Source organism: Anomaloglossus baeobatrachus, chromosome 2 (genome assembly GCF_048569485.1).
Source record: "Anomaloglossus baeobatrachus isolate aAnoBae1 chromosome 2, aAnoBae1.hap1, whole genome shotgun sequence".
Lineage (NCBI taxonomy): Eukaryota > Metazoa > Chordata > Amphibia > Anura > Aromobatidae > Anomaloglossus > Anomaloglossus baeobatrachus.
This window is the reverse complement of record NC_134354.1, coordinates 695,042,446-695,059,652: the sequence shown is the minus strand read 5'-3', so window position 1 is coordinate 695,059,652 and position 17,207 is coordinate 695,042,446. Positions and strand designations below refer to the sequence as shown.

Sequence of the window (17,207 nt, the reverse complement as noted above, 5' to 3'; positions counted from 1 at the left end):
GGAGCCCAAAACTGGATCCCGTATTCCAGATGTGGCCTTACAAGTGATTTATTGAGGGGTAAAATTACGTTGGGATCCTGGAATCTAATCTCTCTTTTTATACACCCTAAAATCTTGTTGGCTTTAGCAACTGCTGCTTGACATTGAGTGCTGCTGCTCAGCTTACTTATAATGAGAATATCCTATATTCCATAAAATGTGGCCTGACACCTGTATTTTTATACAGAATTGTAAGGTGTCCTTATTTCACCTGTAATGTGTGGTCTTTAATTTTTAGTCTTTGGAGATCTGGCATGCTTGGAGTCCAAAGATGTAACTAGAGTCTTGTAGGCCCTAGAGAAAACTTTCGACCAGTCTTCACCATGTGCTTTATATACCCCAAATGTATAAGCCTGATAGTTACCTGATTCTGAACGCTTACAACCTCTGACCTCAGTCTCTGGATTTTGCTGTTGAGCTGTGTGATGTGACTGCGGCTGTTCTCCAGTTCGGCCTCATATCGTCCCGCTTGCTGGACCCCTTGCTGTAACTGAAAAAAGGCCAAGACATATTATTTGTCTCCCTGATAATCCAATTGTGATAAAACCATGTATATCTTTGTGGAGTTTCAATTTTATATTTATATTATATGATTATTGTTATATTTGCTACTAATAAACTACAAGTTCTTGGATGTACCTTACTCTTTGAGAGCGCTTGTGCCTCCTCCCGACTCCGAGCTGCAATGCTCTCATACCGTTCCTTCACCTCCCGCACCACATGCTCCAGGTTTAATGGACAAACACTGGACATATTAAGAAGCACCGAGACATCGCCCGACTCTTCCATTATCTCTTTTAATTCCTTTGAAAATAAATAAAAAAAATCAGGCATTCTCAATTCAGGAAATGAAGGACAATGTCAATGCTCACATTACTACATATTAATTCGAAGCTCAAAACTTAGAGACTTAAAGTATAAAGTATGAGCCATTCATTTGATCATTCATTCAATGAATCAAGTACTGTTCTACATTTCAAGACTTTACATGCCATTTCCTATTGATAGAATTGATCTCCAAAACTTACCACTTCATAAATTGACTTCATAAACTCAATTGTCCCTTTTAGCTCCTGGAATTTTGCTTCTAGTTCCGTTTTGTCTAAGCTACAAGTGTCCACATCCTGTGTAGAAAAAAAGCAATTTATGTACATTGTGTAGATGTTGCATCATTGCAGTAAATTAGTACAATATGCATAAAACCACTCATTGAAATAAATATGGTGAAATAAATATTGTACACATCATCAATTTTCTAAGTGACTATATTTCCTTAGGGTGCTATTGATATGAATTTCCCATCAGATGTCGGTAACAACCCATCCAATCATCACAGGCAAAATAATCAAACCATAGCTGTCCATAAATTTAGTGATGTGTAATTATGAGAAATGACACAGGAAACAGTATTGAACACACTAACTGAAATTCATTAATACTTCATAGCTTTTTTTGGTGATGACAGCTTCAAGATGCCTCCAGTATAGAGAAACTATTTGCATGCATTGCTCAAATCTGAATTTGGTCCATTCTTCCACACAAACACTCTTCAAATCCAGAAGGGCTCCTTCTATGAACTAGGAACTTTGGTTTCTTGTTTGGAATCATTGCCTTGCTTGAATGTTCGCCCTCAATTCATCTTCATCATCTTGTTAGATGGCAGCAGATTTTTATCATGAATGTCTCAGTACTTTTGTTCATTCATGCTTCCTTCAATTATATGAAGTTTGCCAGTGTTGTATGCTGAAAAACAGCCCCACAACATGATGTTTCCAGTTCCAAACTTCACTGTTGGTATGTATGCTCTTGGTATTGAGTTTTTTGGGGTAGATATGCAGTGCCTTTTGGCATCCAAACATGGTCTGCATTATGACATTCAAAGAGTTCGATTTTGGTCTCATCTGGCCAGACTAAATTCTCCCAGTATGTCATAGGCTTCTCTAAATGTTGTTGACCAAAGTTTAAAAGCACTTAAACATGCTTTTTGTTCAGTAATGGAGTTTTGTTTGATAAGCGTATATACAGGCTGTGAGGAGTTGGCTGCAGACTAAAGACAATGGATGTAGAGCGGAGCCCACAGCTCTAAAGGATTCAACATTTTTTCGATATGGAGAACTGGTTACATTGATCTTATTGTTGTTGTCATTGTTGTGTTTTATCAATTGAAATACTATGTCCCAAGAATGACTAAAGTATTTTAGGAGTGATACCTTTATAGGCTAACCAGAAAAATTATATTAGCAAGCTTTAAGAGCATCAAGGCTCCTTCTTCAGGCTGAATTACAAATTAATTACTGAGACAAAATCACAGCATTTAAATGAAAGTTACAACAGAACATGGGAAATTGTAGCAGGTTTATTGTGAAATTATGTCCTTTCCACTTCCTCATTATGGCCACAACAATTCTCACTGGAATCTTCAGTAGTTTAGAAATTCTTCTGTAACCAATGCCATCAGTATGTTTTGCAACAAAAAGCCTGCAAAGGTCTTGAGACAGCTCACTGGTTTTACCCATCCTGAGATGTTTCTTGTGTGGCAGCTTGGTAATGAGAGTTCTTTTTATAGGCACTTAAACCAGTTGATAATATTTTTCATAAAGTGGCAGGATTGTTTTCTAATTACTGATAGATTTCAGCTGGTGTCATGACTTTCCATGGCTTTCTGCAGCTCTTTTTCTTAATGCATTCAATACTTTTTCTCTGTGTCATTTCTCACTAAATTTATGGGCATATATTGTTTGATTTTTTTGTCATGGTGGATTGCTTGGGTTGTTAATGAGAGCTAGAGAGAAGTTCATGTCCATAGCACCATTAGAAATATATGTACTTAGAAAATTGGTAACGTGTTCAATACTTATTTCATCCTCTGTATATTGTGCATTTACAAATCTCCAACAATGTCCACTAAGTAAATTATTTCAAAATAAGTGAATAAGATATAGTCATTAAAAGGAATATGTCATGAGATATTGACCTGTTGTAGCACATTTGCTACAGTACAATGTAGAAACAGAGACCATGATTCCAGCAATATGTAACATACTGGGATGCTTGCTGTAGGTTTAATAAAGTCACTATTTTTATCAGCACCAGAATATCACTGTAGAACTAGTAAACCTGTTGTCAGGTAGTCAAGCATATGCATGTGCTCTCTATAACCCTGCCCACACCACTGATTGGCATCTCTCTGCCTATGCAAAGTGTACACGGAAAGCTGCCAATCAGTGATTTAGATGGAGTTATACACAGCTCAGCATTCAGAGTATTGGATGATCTTTAGCAGGTAAAACAGTAATTATATCAAAACTGCACCAAGCAGCCTAGTAAGTGATTAATCACTGGATTCAGGGTCTCTGTCCCTATATCGTAGTGGAGTAGTAAAAACCTGTTGACAGATTCTGCTTTATCTTTGGCTACTGAGCCCCAGAATAAGCTGACATTCCTTTTCAGTAGTCATCCCATTATCATCACAGACAAGATTAGAAAGATAGGCAACACTAAATATTAATATCACAGGATTCTCCATTTACAGTAAGTGATGGTCACAGCTCACAAACATTCCTGCACTGTTTAACAATGTCCGCTACACAGGTCACAGACCCATGCCTAGCAAGTTCTTTAGACGTCAATAAACATCTCTCTCCAAACTTTTACTCATCTCTTAACAAAAACTCAGGCAGATGGCTGCACCATTACCATGTGCAAAAAATATATCATTAAGTAAAAAGTCATGAGAAAAAAATAATATTTATCGCTATCTGCTCATAATTGCTAAAGCCAGAAAGTGAACAGAAAGACCATAGGAGTCAGGGGTGTAACGTCCATGGTCGCAGAGATCGCAACTGCGACCGGGCCCAGCACACTTAGGAGCCTGTTGTCCGCCCTGCAGAGAAGCAGCCGATTCCTGACTGTGACAAAGGAGCTGCTCTGTTCAGTGGCAGATCACGTGGCCGCTATGGGGCCCATGGGTCAGGGGCCCGGTGCCAGCGGCGGGTCAGGGGCCCGGTGCCAGCGGCAGGACGGGGCCCCCCTCGCCTGTGAGCCCTCATCTGTCATTGCACAAAGTAATGATGAAGGATAGAGCGGAGTGCTCCTCTCCATCCTTCATCATTCTCCCCCTGTGCCTGCGCTCGATGTCTCAGTGCAGTAGAGCGTGATGGCGTCACTCCTGCACGACTGTTGTGCTGAGACATGCAAATGGGAAGACACCCTGACTGGAGCAGCGGGGGAAGAAGGAGACGTGAGGACTTGTTTGTTTTGTTTTTTTTTAATCAGTGAGTACACGGTGGCCAGAGGCCTATGGGGTGTGCATTAAACTATATTGGGTCTGCATAATACAATATAAAGGACACCTTATACATGGACTATGTGGGTGCATTATAATACAGTCAGGGCCAGAAATATTTGGACAGTGACACAAGTGACACAGTGATAACAAGTTTTGTTATTTTAGCTGTTTACAAAAACATGTTCAGAAATACAATTATATATATAATATGGGCTGAAAGTGCACACTCCCAGCTGCAATATGAGAGTTTTCTCATCCAAATCGGAGACAGGGTTTAGGAATCATAGCTCTGTAATGCATAGCCTCCTCTTTCTCACGGGACCAAAAGTAATTGGACAAGGGACTCTAAGGGCTGCAATTAACTCTGAAGGCTTCTCCATCGTTAACCTGTAATCAATGAAGTAGTTAAAAGGTCTGGGGTTGATTACAGGTGTGTGGTTTTGCATTTGGAAGCTGTTGCTGTGACCAGACAACATGCGGTCTAAGGAACTCTCAATTGAGGTGAAGCAGAACATCCTGAGGCTAAAAAAAAAAGAAAAAATCCATCAGAGAGATAGCAGACATGCTTGGAGTAGCAAAATCAACAGTCGGGTACATTCTGAGAAAAAAGGAATTGACTGGTGAGCTTGGGAACTCAAAAAGGCCTGGGCGTCCACGGATAACAACAGTGGTGGATGATCGCCGCATACTTTCTTTGGTGAAGAAGAACCCGTTCACAACATCAACTGAAGTCCAGAACACTCTCAGTGAAGTAGGTGTATCTGTCTCTAAGTCAACAGTAAAGAGAAGACTCCATGAAAGTAAATACAAATGGTTCACATCTAGATGCAAACCATTCATCAATTCCAAAAATAGAAAGGGCCAGAGATAAATTTGCTGAAAAACACCTCATGAAGCCAGCTCAGTTCTGGAAAAGTATTCTATGGACAGATGAGACAAAGATCAACCTGTACCAGAATGATGGGAAGAAAAAAGTTTGGAGAAGAAAGGGAACGGCACATGATCCAAGGCACACCACATCCTCTGTAAAACATGGTGGAGGCAACGTGATGGCATGGGCATGCATGGCTTTCAATGGCACTAGGTCACTTGTGTTTATTGATGACATAACAGCAGACAAGAGTAGCCGGATGAATTCTGAAGTGTACCGGGATATACTTTCAGCCCAGATTCAGCCAAATGCCGCAAAGTTGATCGGACGGCGCTTCATAGTACAGATGGACAATGACCCCAAGCATACAGCCAAAGCTACCCAGGAGTTCATGAGTGCAAAAAAGTGGAACATTCTGCAATGGCCAAGTCAATCACCAGATCTTAACCCAATTGAGCATGCATTTCACTTGCTCAAATCCAGACTTAAGACGGAAAGACCCACAAACAAGCAAGACCTGAAGGCTGCGGCTGTAAAGGCCTGGCAAAGCATTAAGAAGGAGGAAACCCAGCGTTTGGTGATGTCCATGGGTTCCAGACTTAAGGCAGTGATTGCCTCCAAAGGATTCGCAACAAAATATTGAAAATAAAAATATTTTGTTTGGGTTTGGTTTATTTGTCCAATTACTTTTGACCTCCTAAAATGTGGAGTGTTTGTAAAGAAATGTGTACAATTCCTACAATTTCTATCAGATATTTTTGTTCAAACCTTCAAATTAAACGTTACAATCTGCACTTCAATTCTGTTGTAGAGGTTTCATTTCAAATCCAATGTGGTGGCATGCAGAGCCCAACTCGCGAAAATTGTGTCACTGTCCAAATATTTCTGGACCTAACTGTACATGGAGGACTATGGGGGGTGCATTAAATGGTATAGGGGCTGCATAATATAATATGAAGGACTATAGAGCTGCATTGTAAAACATGCAAGACTATGGGGGTGCATTATAATACATGGGGGACTATAGGGCTGCATTATAATATATGGAGGACTATAGGGCTGCATTATAATATATGGAGGACTATGAGGTGCATTATATTATACAGAGGCCTATGTGTGTTCATTAAACAGTATACTGCAACATGAAGGACAATTTATACATGGACTACAGGGTACATTATAATACATGTAAGACTATGGGATGCATTATAATATATGAATGACTATGGGGTGAATTATAATACATTGAGGACTATGGGAGATGCATCATAATAATTGGAGGGCTATCTTTCTTATACAGTACATGGAGGACTATAAGAGGTGCATTATAATACATGGATGAATATGGGGGTGCATTCTAATATATGAAGGGTTATGTGGGACCCATTATACTATATGGAAGGCTATGTGGGGGCCCTTATAGTATTTAGAGAGCTATATACAAGGGGGGACAAAGATAACAGCATGGGATGGGGATGTTTTGTGCTTAGGGAAAGAGGCTCTTTCCCTCAGCACCCAGCTTTCCCATGCTCTGCTGTACATCTTTCCCACAGCACCCAGCTTTCCCATGCTCTGATTTCATTGGAAAGCTGGGTGCTGAGGGCAAGATGTATAGCAGAGCATGGGGAAGGTGCATTCTGAGGACAAGATGGATATGAGAACATAGGAAACCTGGGTGCTGATAGTAAGAGAGATTTCAGATCATGGGAAACTGGGTGTTAAGGGAAAGAGACAAGTGTCAGCGTAATTATCCTGTACCCCGAGTGTTGGTGTCATTATCTTGTACCCTGAGTGTCAGTGTACGGTTGGGGGGCCCAGATCCAAACTTTGCCCATCAAACTCTAGTTATGCCACTGATAGGAGCGCAAATAGGGTCTTATTTGGGGGGGGGTGGGGATACATCTTGGAAGGGGATTAGAGGCTCACCCGTGTTAGCTGTGTAAGCCACTAATACTATATGTTATTCCCCCAGCAAAATCCATTTTTCTTTTGAGACATTCCCTTTAACAGGTCACTAAGCTCTACTGGCTAACTGTACATCCACCACCGAGCCTAGAAGTAGAGTCAGTGATTGCTCTTGTTAGACCTCATCCATACAAGATCTTTCTTGAAATCTATTTTAGTCTTTGTAGTGTTTGTATACTGTAACGATTCTTCATCTTTCCTCCCATTGCTCATGTAATTAAGAGCAGGTTACATACTTAGACTCCAAATTTCACAACATGACAGTAATAATACAGATGACGCTGCCTATAATATGTTCTTGTACCACTGTATTGCTGAACCTGTATCCAATCATTTATTTTCAAGCTAAAAACCAGATTAGTGATGACATTTGCTCAGTCAGTGAAAGCAATGAATACCTTCTATGTAACATTATTTGCTTATCTCTAGATTATGTTACTAATGGTTAATCACGTGAACTATTTCATAAAGGAGTAATAGGAATGCCTAGGAATCCATCAAGAAAACATAAAAGTATCTAATATTCAAAATGTATCCAACCTAAATAAGCATAAGGCCATGTGCGCACGTTGTTTTTTGTGTGCTTCTTTTCTGCACATAAAAAAGCATGTTTTGACAGGAAAAAGGCACATTTTTTATCGTGTTTGCCCGTTTTTTCCACATGCTTTTTTCATGCTTTTTTTAAAGTCATGTCGATTGCAGGGGTTCGGGTGCACTACCCCCACAATCGCCACTGGATCTCTGGCTGATGTTACTGCCCGACTCTCACTGCATGGGCTTGCTGCGGGAGCATGCGGTAACTCACATTGACCCATAGGAGGCGACCTAGGACGTACATATACGTTCTAGATTGCAAAGGGGTTAAGTTCATTTTCTCCTGACAGTTGGGCTCTGGGTGGAGGCCGTGCAACATTAAAATGCTATTAACCTGCAGATTGACCATATCTGCAAGTTAGTGGCATTTGTTTACATCCAGATTTCCTTTAAAGAGAACAAACCACCAGGATTTTGCTATATGAGGTAAAGACAGTGCCATACTGGTACTTATCTGCTGAATCCAGGCATGTCTGTTATAGAAATATCCGATGGTTGGTTAATGAAATATCTTTAATCAAAGATGCCGAAATGCACTGCACTTTTGGAGTGTCCACCAGGGCAGGCCTTCGTGGGTCGGATCTTCGGTATTTTTTCTTCCTCCTCCGGTGTCATCCTGGCTTGCCCCCTTTTGTTTATTTGAAACTCATGCCACACCACGATTGCTGTTTTTTGGAGGCGCGTGTGCATTACCACAGTACTACTGTCTACATTAAAATGGCGCTGGAGTCCACGCATGCACGTACCGCTAATTCTGGTGCCATTTTATTGAAGTCACTGAGGTGAAGATTATGAGTGTCAGGGGCACTTTGCAGATGTAAAAAAAAAATCTGCACACGTGCTGATGCCTCTCATAATCCTCACAGCAATGTCTTCAATAAAATGACACCAGAGATAGTGGTACGTGCATACGTTGCACCCATGGGGCAGGGGAAATCAGGTACGGAGCCTCGGACCTGAGTTACTCGTCACCGGGCCGGTGTGGTGGTCTGGGATGCCACGGTGGCCTGCCCGTCTTCGTGCCCCAAGATGTACACCAATAAGGAGGGAGGATGATGGGGATTGTAATAGGAAGATTGTCGTGATGCCACCTGTGGTACGTGGCCAGAGATTATCCACCGCTGCAGTCGCTGTCCTTGGGGATGGATGGTAATAGCAGCCGAAGATGTTATCACTCCCCACAGGTGGAGCGGACCCCAGGAGGGATGATGAGGGGAGAGGTGATGGTGAAGGCCTTTGTCGCCAAGGCACGGGGTGGCGGCGCCAGTAATAAGAGTCCGAGTCAGATGCTGCGGTTCCAGGTGTCTTTACTGACTCTTTGTGCCACTTGCCCGGGTAGTATTGGTCAATCTCTGTAATTTGCCCCGTCAACCTTGGATAAGTTAGAAGCAGTCACCGGTGTTTGAAAGAAGTCCTTTGTCAGAGTTGCCCTTCCAGCCGTGAGGAACCTGGACTGAGCTCTCCGCTCCAAGCCCCAAGCACCGTGAAGAGATGAGAAGAAAGTGGTGGTGGTGTCGTGTCCCAGAACTGGTGTCCCAGGTAGACTGACCGACTGAAGATTGTGAGTTTGCTCCTACTTCTACCCCAAGTGGAACCTGCCCCCCAGGTGGCTGGCTTCAGTGACCGGGGAAGTCTCATGCCAAGTGATGGCCACCCCCCTGCCTACCCTGAGCCCCCCCCTTCCTGTGAGAAGGCTCCTAAGGCTGCTTTCACACATCAGTTTTTTGCCATCAGGCACATTCCGGCAAAAACATGAAAAAACGGATCCGGCGTCTGTTGCCGCCAGATCCGTTTTTTCCCCCATAGACTTTCATTAGCACCGGATTATGCTGGATGGCCTTGCGTTTCATCCAGGCAAAATTTACTTGTCCGGTGGCCGGATGAAACGTTGACGTGAACGTTTTTGTGTTGACGTGGCGTTTTATAATGAAAGCCTATGGATGTCGGATTCGGCGTAATGTGGCAAAAAACGGATCCGGCCGCCGGATCCATTTTTTTTAACTGAGTATGCTCAGTATCACACCGGATCTGTCAAAAAACTGAAGGAACTGATGGAAAAAACTGATGCAACTGATCCGTTTTTTAGCCGGATCGTGTCTGATGCCAAAAAACTGATGTTCGAAAGCAGCCTAAGCTGTATGTAAAGTGTGAATGTGGAACACCGATGATTAACCCCCTCCTTACCCAAGGCGAATATCAGAATATTGCACCTTAAATAAGGTGCAATACTTTGTGGCGACTGGAGCCTCAGGGGCGCCACATATGCATGAACTCCGGCGCAATTTTAATGAAGACACTATTACTGTGGCAATGCGCATGTGCTATCAACAACAGCAGCTAAAGTAAAGGGGGCAAGCCAGGAGAACGCTGGAAGAGGAATAAACACTGAGGATCTGACCCACAAAGGCTAGGCATATAGACCACCCCTGGGCTAAGCCAGCGTGACGTGCGATGAAACTCCATCCACAGCCCAGTCACTCACGGACACTGGGTCCCTTCTCGATGATGCCGGGTTAACTTCCAATTCCAGAAGTTGACTTGACCTCACCGGACATCAGAGGTCACTGCAGCCAATGTCACATGATGATGTATGAGCGGACAGAGATCGCGCCACTCACAGGCAGGATGGACAACAGAAGCTATTTAGAAAAAAACTCCTGTCTCAGCTTTACACTGATGTGGCCACTTTGCTTTGTAGTGGACAACCTATTTAAAGGGAATCTTCCACCAGTTTAAGCATATTAAACCACATCATGGAATAGTGGTTGAAAAGCTCAATAAAACATATTTTTTATTTTTTAATTTCTCCACCCCTTGTGGACATAGTTTGTAAAGTTTAGGTTATATGTTATGATAAGGCCAATGGGATGGTATCAGACATTTGTCTCTGGGGGAGTTTACTTTTCCTCTTCTAGGACATTGTCCAATAATAAGCAGTAGTCATGCAGGGAAAAAAAAAAACCAAGAACACTCAACTGGAGTGATGAGTGAACTCATTATAAACCGTTTTAATTGTGCTGTCAATGTATAAGTACAATTGTTGTTTAGAAGAGGAATTAATGATTTATAGCGTTACTGTACCTTTTTCAGTTGCACAAAGGCATATTCCAAGTCAGTACGTGAACACAGCTCATCTTCAAACCTAGGAGGCAAGGATAGGATGTGTGTAAAGTTAGTAATTATTCCTATATATGTCACATTCGTCACATACTATATAATAAATAATAATAATAATACTATGCTTTACAACTGGTAATTCTGTACATTTAGCTTAAGTTTAACTTTGAGCTACATTAGCTAATTTTAGCTGACTTTTGTACAGCAGATCCTGGTCTGATTACAAACACATCTGCAGCTGCAGTTCTCCTAGGACTATCAGCTCAGCGTTATCCACTCCCCTCACACTGACCGCTGTGAGAAAAAAACTGAAAATTGTTTGCAATCACACTCATTTCTGCTTTACGCCCGGAACTTTGTAATAAAACAGAGCTCTGCAATGAGATCAGTGAGGAGAGCAGATGTCATTAGATGTCATTAGATGTCTCACACAGGAGAAAGCCTGTTGTAACCTATTGTGGGTCTTTTATTTATTTTTTTTCTTGTATGCTTTTGATTGTTTATGATTGGTCAACATCATTATGGGGAAAAAGTACATGTCTCCAGTGAAAATTATCTGGTAATTCCCCCTTGGATTTAATATAAATTAGAACCTAAATTTTACAAGCTAATATGTCCACAACAAAGAGAATAAATAAACAAAATTAAAGCTACATTGCAATTATTATTCAATGATGTGGCCAGGAAGCCCAGACCATCAAGGACAGGGTAAGTTTTGCAATACAAGCTGAAACTGTGAGTATTATTTCTTTGGTATTTTTTTAAGCAGTCTGATGCCTTTCAATAATCATTTCTATTCCCTTTAAAACCCCTCCCACTGTACTGGCCCACATGCATATTTGACTATAGTTGGCCAAAAATAGTCTAATGGATGGAGTCTCGCAACTCTTCTTTGACAAAGGACAAATTATGTTGGGGAAAAGAAGGATCTGGCACATTAGATTTGCAATTGCCAATCCTTTGTTCTCTCTGGAGATAAGCCACCACCATGGCTCTCTAATAAACTGCTCGGCTGTGTATGGGGGTCTTCTCGCCTTGATAGTTGTCTATCTAATGTCTTTTATATCTTCCTTCTAGTTTTGTCTGGGACTGGACAGTGAAGACTTGTAAATGGTACATAATGGTACATGCCATTAGATGGACATATTGCCATCCTTATAAGTAGATCCTACACTCAGCACAGCCCTCTTTCTTTGCTTTGGATATGTATCAGTATTTTTTGGATTGGAAAAAAGCACAGGTATGCAAGAGTAAAAATTCTTGAAAACTAATAGGTGATTTTTATATGTTTTCGATTGCTGAAAAAAATTCCATTATGTACAGTTTTTTCACAAACACTGACTCCATAGGTTTTTTCTTGCACCATACTGTAACCCCTTTGTTTGAACTTTGGTGGAGGATTTTTTGTGTCATTAGATTGGTTAGAAATAATGGACGAGGTTCTGTGATTGGCTGCTTTGTGTAAGGAAATTTTCTTAACCCAGCTGCCAAAGAGTGTGTTAGTGTTCATAGCATCCAATCATAGCATATCTTTAATTTTACCTAAGTTTTACACTTATAGCCTATCCTTAGGATAGGTCATTAATGTCTGATCGGCCGGGGTCCACACCCTGCACTCCCACCAATCAGCTGTCCTCGGTTCCGGCGGCAGCAGCAGCAGACAGCCGGATATGCTCAGTTATGGAGCTACTCCAATCTCTGATAGCGGCCGCAGATGGGTACTGCACATCTGCCTCCTGTTGATCTGAATAGGAGGCGGATTTGCAGTACCCAGCCACGGTCACTATCGAAGACCTAGCAGCTCTGGAACTGCGTATTTCCGGCTGTCTGCTGCCACCGCCGGGACCAAGAACAGCTGATCGGCGGGGGTGCAGGTGTCAGACCCCGGCTGATCAGACATTGATAACCTACCCTCTGGATAGGCCATCAACGTAAAAGTAGGGGACAACCTCTTTAAAGCTGCGCTGTGATTTATTGTTATGGCCAGTTAAGACAGATTTTCTTTAGTGACCTTTGGTGCTATTAGCAAGGAGCAAGGAGAAAGATTTTATCAGGACATCAATGAGATGAAGTGACAATACCAAGGTAGATGGAAGGTGACTATGATGGGGGATGACTGCTGGAGGCTTCACAGAGAAGATCTGCAGCCCTCTATGAGAGAAAAGTGATCAACAGACGTTTTGAAGAGAAGAAAAAAAGATGCAAGAATTAATTTCCAATAAAGTTGCACAATGAATATTCAGTAATTTTTTATATATAATATTGTATAGATTTTTGGCAACAATAAAGATTTTTATTGTTCATCTTGCTTGTACGTAATTTCATGCTCGTTTTGTGCAAATATTCATACGTGATGGTTAAAAATAGAGGTGTTTTTTTTTTGTTTTGTTTTTTTTAAATCAACGCATCAGAAAACATAAGAATCAGTCATTGGATTTGAAACAATTTTCATAAACCCAAGTTTTGCATACCTGTGAAATTGTCCAAATAATATTTTAATATCATTTGCAATTGGGGGAACATACAGTGACATTTTTTCACAGAAACAAAGGGCAACAGTGTTTACCTGCCCAGGCCACAGAAACAAATGCACTTACAGGATGCAGCAAAATCCCTTAATAAAAAGATGGAGGTAACAGATGCAAAACACTGATGTAGCAACCACTCACACTCCATGAGGGGGTGATTGCTTAGTATTAAAATTGCACACAAATGACTTGTATAGGGCACCGTTCACACATGTAGGTGCACAGTATCCGGCTTACAGCCTATTGATGACGCCCATACTATTAGACTAGGCTGGCAGACTGACACTATATAAGTGTGTGGCGCCCCTGAGGCTCTGGTAGCCACAGGGTACTGCGCCTCAGTTAAGGTGCGGTACCGATCTCAGGTAAGGAGGGGGTTAACCATCGGTGTTGTCACATTTCATCTTACATACAGTTAGGTGCCTTCTCACGGTGGGTTGGCTTGGGGCAGATGGGGGGTGGCCATCACGAGACATGGGACTTTCCAGTCACCAGGAGAACCACCTGGGGGGCGGGTGCCACTTTGGGTAGAGGTAGGCGCAACCATCACACAAACTTCAGTCTAGTCGGGACCACAGTTCTGGAAACACAAACCACTTGGGACACTTCTTCTTCACGGGGCTCGAGGCTTGGAGCAAGAGCTCAGCCCGGGTTCCTTACTTCTAACAGGGACATCCTGCAGAAAGCACACTCTCTCTCTCGCTCTCTCTCTCTCTCTCAAACACTGGTGGTGGCTTTCCGATTCACCTGGGATTGACAGGAGCCCATGATGGCATAGACCAGTACCTGGAGTGCAGCATCCAATCAGTGAGTAAAGAAACCTGTAACCGCAGCTGCTGACTGAGACTCTGATTACCGACGCCGTCGCCCCGTGCTTTGGCGCTCCCAGGGACTGCCACCCCCATCATCCTCCCGGGGCCCGCTCTGCCTGTGGGGAGCGACAACACCTTGACTGCATTAACACCGGCCCCGGCGAGAATCCCTGCAGCGGCAGCTAAATACCTGGCCGCGTACCACAGGTGGCGTCACAACAAACCATCCTCCATCGCCCCACTTTCCCCTCCATTTGTGTATGCCTCAGGGCAACAGAACTGGACAAGGCCACCTGTGACACCTCCAGGCCTGACCCTCAATAGCCTGGCTATGAGTAGGCTAACCCCCTGCCCCGTGGGGCACTGCAAGTGCACCACACAGGAACAGACACCCTAGCTTACATCATGCATCCTGTATAAAGATATGATAAGTGCAAAAAAATATATAAAATATATATGAGGTATTAGTTCATATTTTGGCCAGAATACGGATGCTCACAACCCAATGTCAAGGGTCCTCATGCTTGTGAGTCCCTATGCTAAATTTAAAAGCTGAACCACAAAAAGAAGAATTACATTTTCCCCAAAAAATTCAGAAAAATTCACAGAAACAAAGGGCAACAATGTTTACCTGCCCAGGCCACAGAATCAAATGCACTAACAGGATGCAGCAAAAGCCATTCATAAAGATGGAGGCAACATTCAGAAATGCTTTGTGTAATAATAGTAATAGTAGAAGGAAAAATTAAAAAGCATGACAGGTGTGATGACTGGAAATTGTTGTCATAAACAAAATACAGAGATATAGGAGCAAATATGGGATAGCAATGTATGCAGCCTAACCGGAGGTTAAAATGACCCTTTTTTGGTGTCTGTCAGGTGGGATACCTATGGATAAATGTGGCATGCAGACTGGGAGCTTTTCATCTTGTACACGGGTACAAGGAAAGATAACATTCTTCCACCACAATCATTTATAAACAATCTCACCAAGACATATAAGAATGCATGATTGAGAAAAGCTCAACACTTTTGACCCTAATGACATAAGAATAGATAAAAGACATAACGACTTGATAAAACAAAGAGAAAAAAAAACTACATAGAAAAGATTCATGTCACTATAAACCTGATTGGGGCAGTTTAATGTTAAGGTCTCCACATACATTCTGACTCCCTAATCATTGGAGTTGTTGATTAGACTTTTCAGACAATGAGGGTGTGAAATGGTGGAGGTTACCCAGACAGTTTTGGCTTGCATCCACCAGGGGTCTCTGTTGGCACTTGCAAAAAGACTCTTTAATAAATCTGGTGGCGCAGTTAGTTCCTGGGGACAATCAAATGTGAGAGGTCGTTTGAGCTCCACCCTAATCTCAAGTACTCCATACTCTGAAGTTCTGTAACTGTCTGAAGTATCGTAAAGGCCTATCCCAGTTCCAGAGACATTTACTTAGGAAGAAGTGTGCCATTTTTGGCATGACTATAGTTAAATGCAGACTTGAATTCCCCAGAAGACTCCCTGAATGACCTGCGATGAAGGCCTGACTTATAATACACATTCTAGGTGCCAGGCTCATCACCGCTTCCTCATTCATCCAGCTAATGGTCGACAATACTACTGCAACCCTTCCTGCAACCAAGTTATGGTTGGTAAGTCCTGAGCTCAGGCCCTGCTACAGAGATCTTGGTGGGTCCATGCACACAAACCTAGAGTTCAGCAACAAGAGTAGTTAGTTGGTCAGGTCTAGAATCTAAGAGGACAGAACTTTTTGTTTCCACGAGCAAACTTCTCAAAGTAAAAGAGACTTTGTTTAACTCTTGCTTCAATTGTATCTCTGTTTTAGGTAACTCCTTGGGCGTGGTAAAAAGAAAAGCAGGGTAGAGATAAAATAAGTTTGTGAACCTTTGTGCTGCACCATTAAAGGGCCAGCTAGTGCACTCATCGATTTACACCATTTCTTATAGATTAACTCTTTGTCTCTAGGCAGAATGAATTGCTGAGTCATCTCCTGAGACATCTTAGGTCCTTGTTGTTTGTGCAGCACAGGGGCCTAGTCACTTCTGACTGGGTGGGTGTTATATTTCACTTGTGTTATTATGTGACACTTTCTGTTACATCCTTAGTAAAGCAAAAGTTTTCTGTCACGCTTTGGCCTTGTTCTTCATCCATGGTCTGTTGTTTCCTGGGGTGACCAAGTCGGCACTTTGTCTACAAGGGCAAAAGGATTGACTGCTGAAATGCAACAGGCTGGGTCCATCTCCCCTTACACTCCCTGTCAGCTGTGGGTCAGGAGGACCCCATATACATTAGACTGCCAGCTGATCATCATGATATCATCATGATATACCTACTGTACCATCACCCATTGACTGTGATCCCTCACGGGCAGGGTCCTCTCTCCTCCTATACCAGTCTGTTTTGTACTGTTAATGATTGTTGTACGTATACCCTCTTTCACTTGTAAAGCGCCATAGAATAAATGGCGTTATAATAATAAATAATAATAATATTAGTGGGTGAGGCTTTAGTCTAATATATATAGGGACCTTAATAGTTGTTTTCCATGACTCCTTGTGGGATACTAAGTGATAAACAGCAAATCTAATTGCAAACCATAATCTTATATTTTGGGCTGCTGCTCATCTTTAGCTGATTCATTGATTCTAAATTATGGGTTCCTCCCAATAATTTGGTTTGCATTTTGCAGTATCACCAATTCCATAGGTTATATATAGGCAATATGTTGTGATTCAGCTTAGTAGGTATAATTATGAGCTAATAAATGATTTACTCACTGCTGAATACCTACCAGGTACATAGAAATAATATAGGAGTCTTCTTCTACCCTACCTACCGGTTTTAAGATGCCTAAATTTGATGACATATGGATGACAGAGAAGATGCAGTCAGTACTGATTGGATTAGTTGACTGAATCGTGACACCACAAATCTATATTACTGAAACACCATGATGTCGCTATGGCCTACAGTT

The 17,207-nt window shown here is 42.1% G+C and overlaps 1 protein-coding gene across 1 annotated transcript in view; it reads right to left on the bottom strand.

Annotated features, from left to right (window-relative positions):
* LOC142292122 (keratin, type II cytoskeletal 80-like) overlaps nucleotides 1-17,207 on the bottom strand; it is a 55,411-nt gene that overhangs the window by 17,259 nt on the left and 20,945 nt on the right. Inside the window, exons 3-6 of the mRNA XM_075337248.1 lie at nucleotides 10,839-10,899; nucleotides 1,068-1,163; nucleotides 679-843; nucleotides 404-529 (exon numbers count right to left, since the gene is read on the bottom strand). Coding sequence (XP_075193363.1) covers nucleotides 404-529; nucleotides 679-843; nucleotides 1,068-1,163; nucleotides 10,839-10,899 — 448 coding nt within the window. The remainder of the gene's footprint in view (nucleotides 1-403; nucleotides 530-678; nucleotides 844-1,067; nucleotides 1,164-10,838; nucleotides 10,900-17,207) is intronic.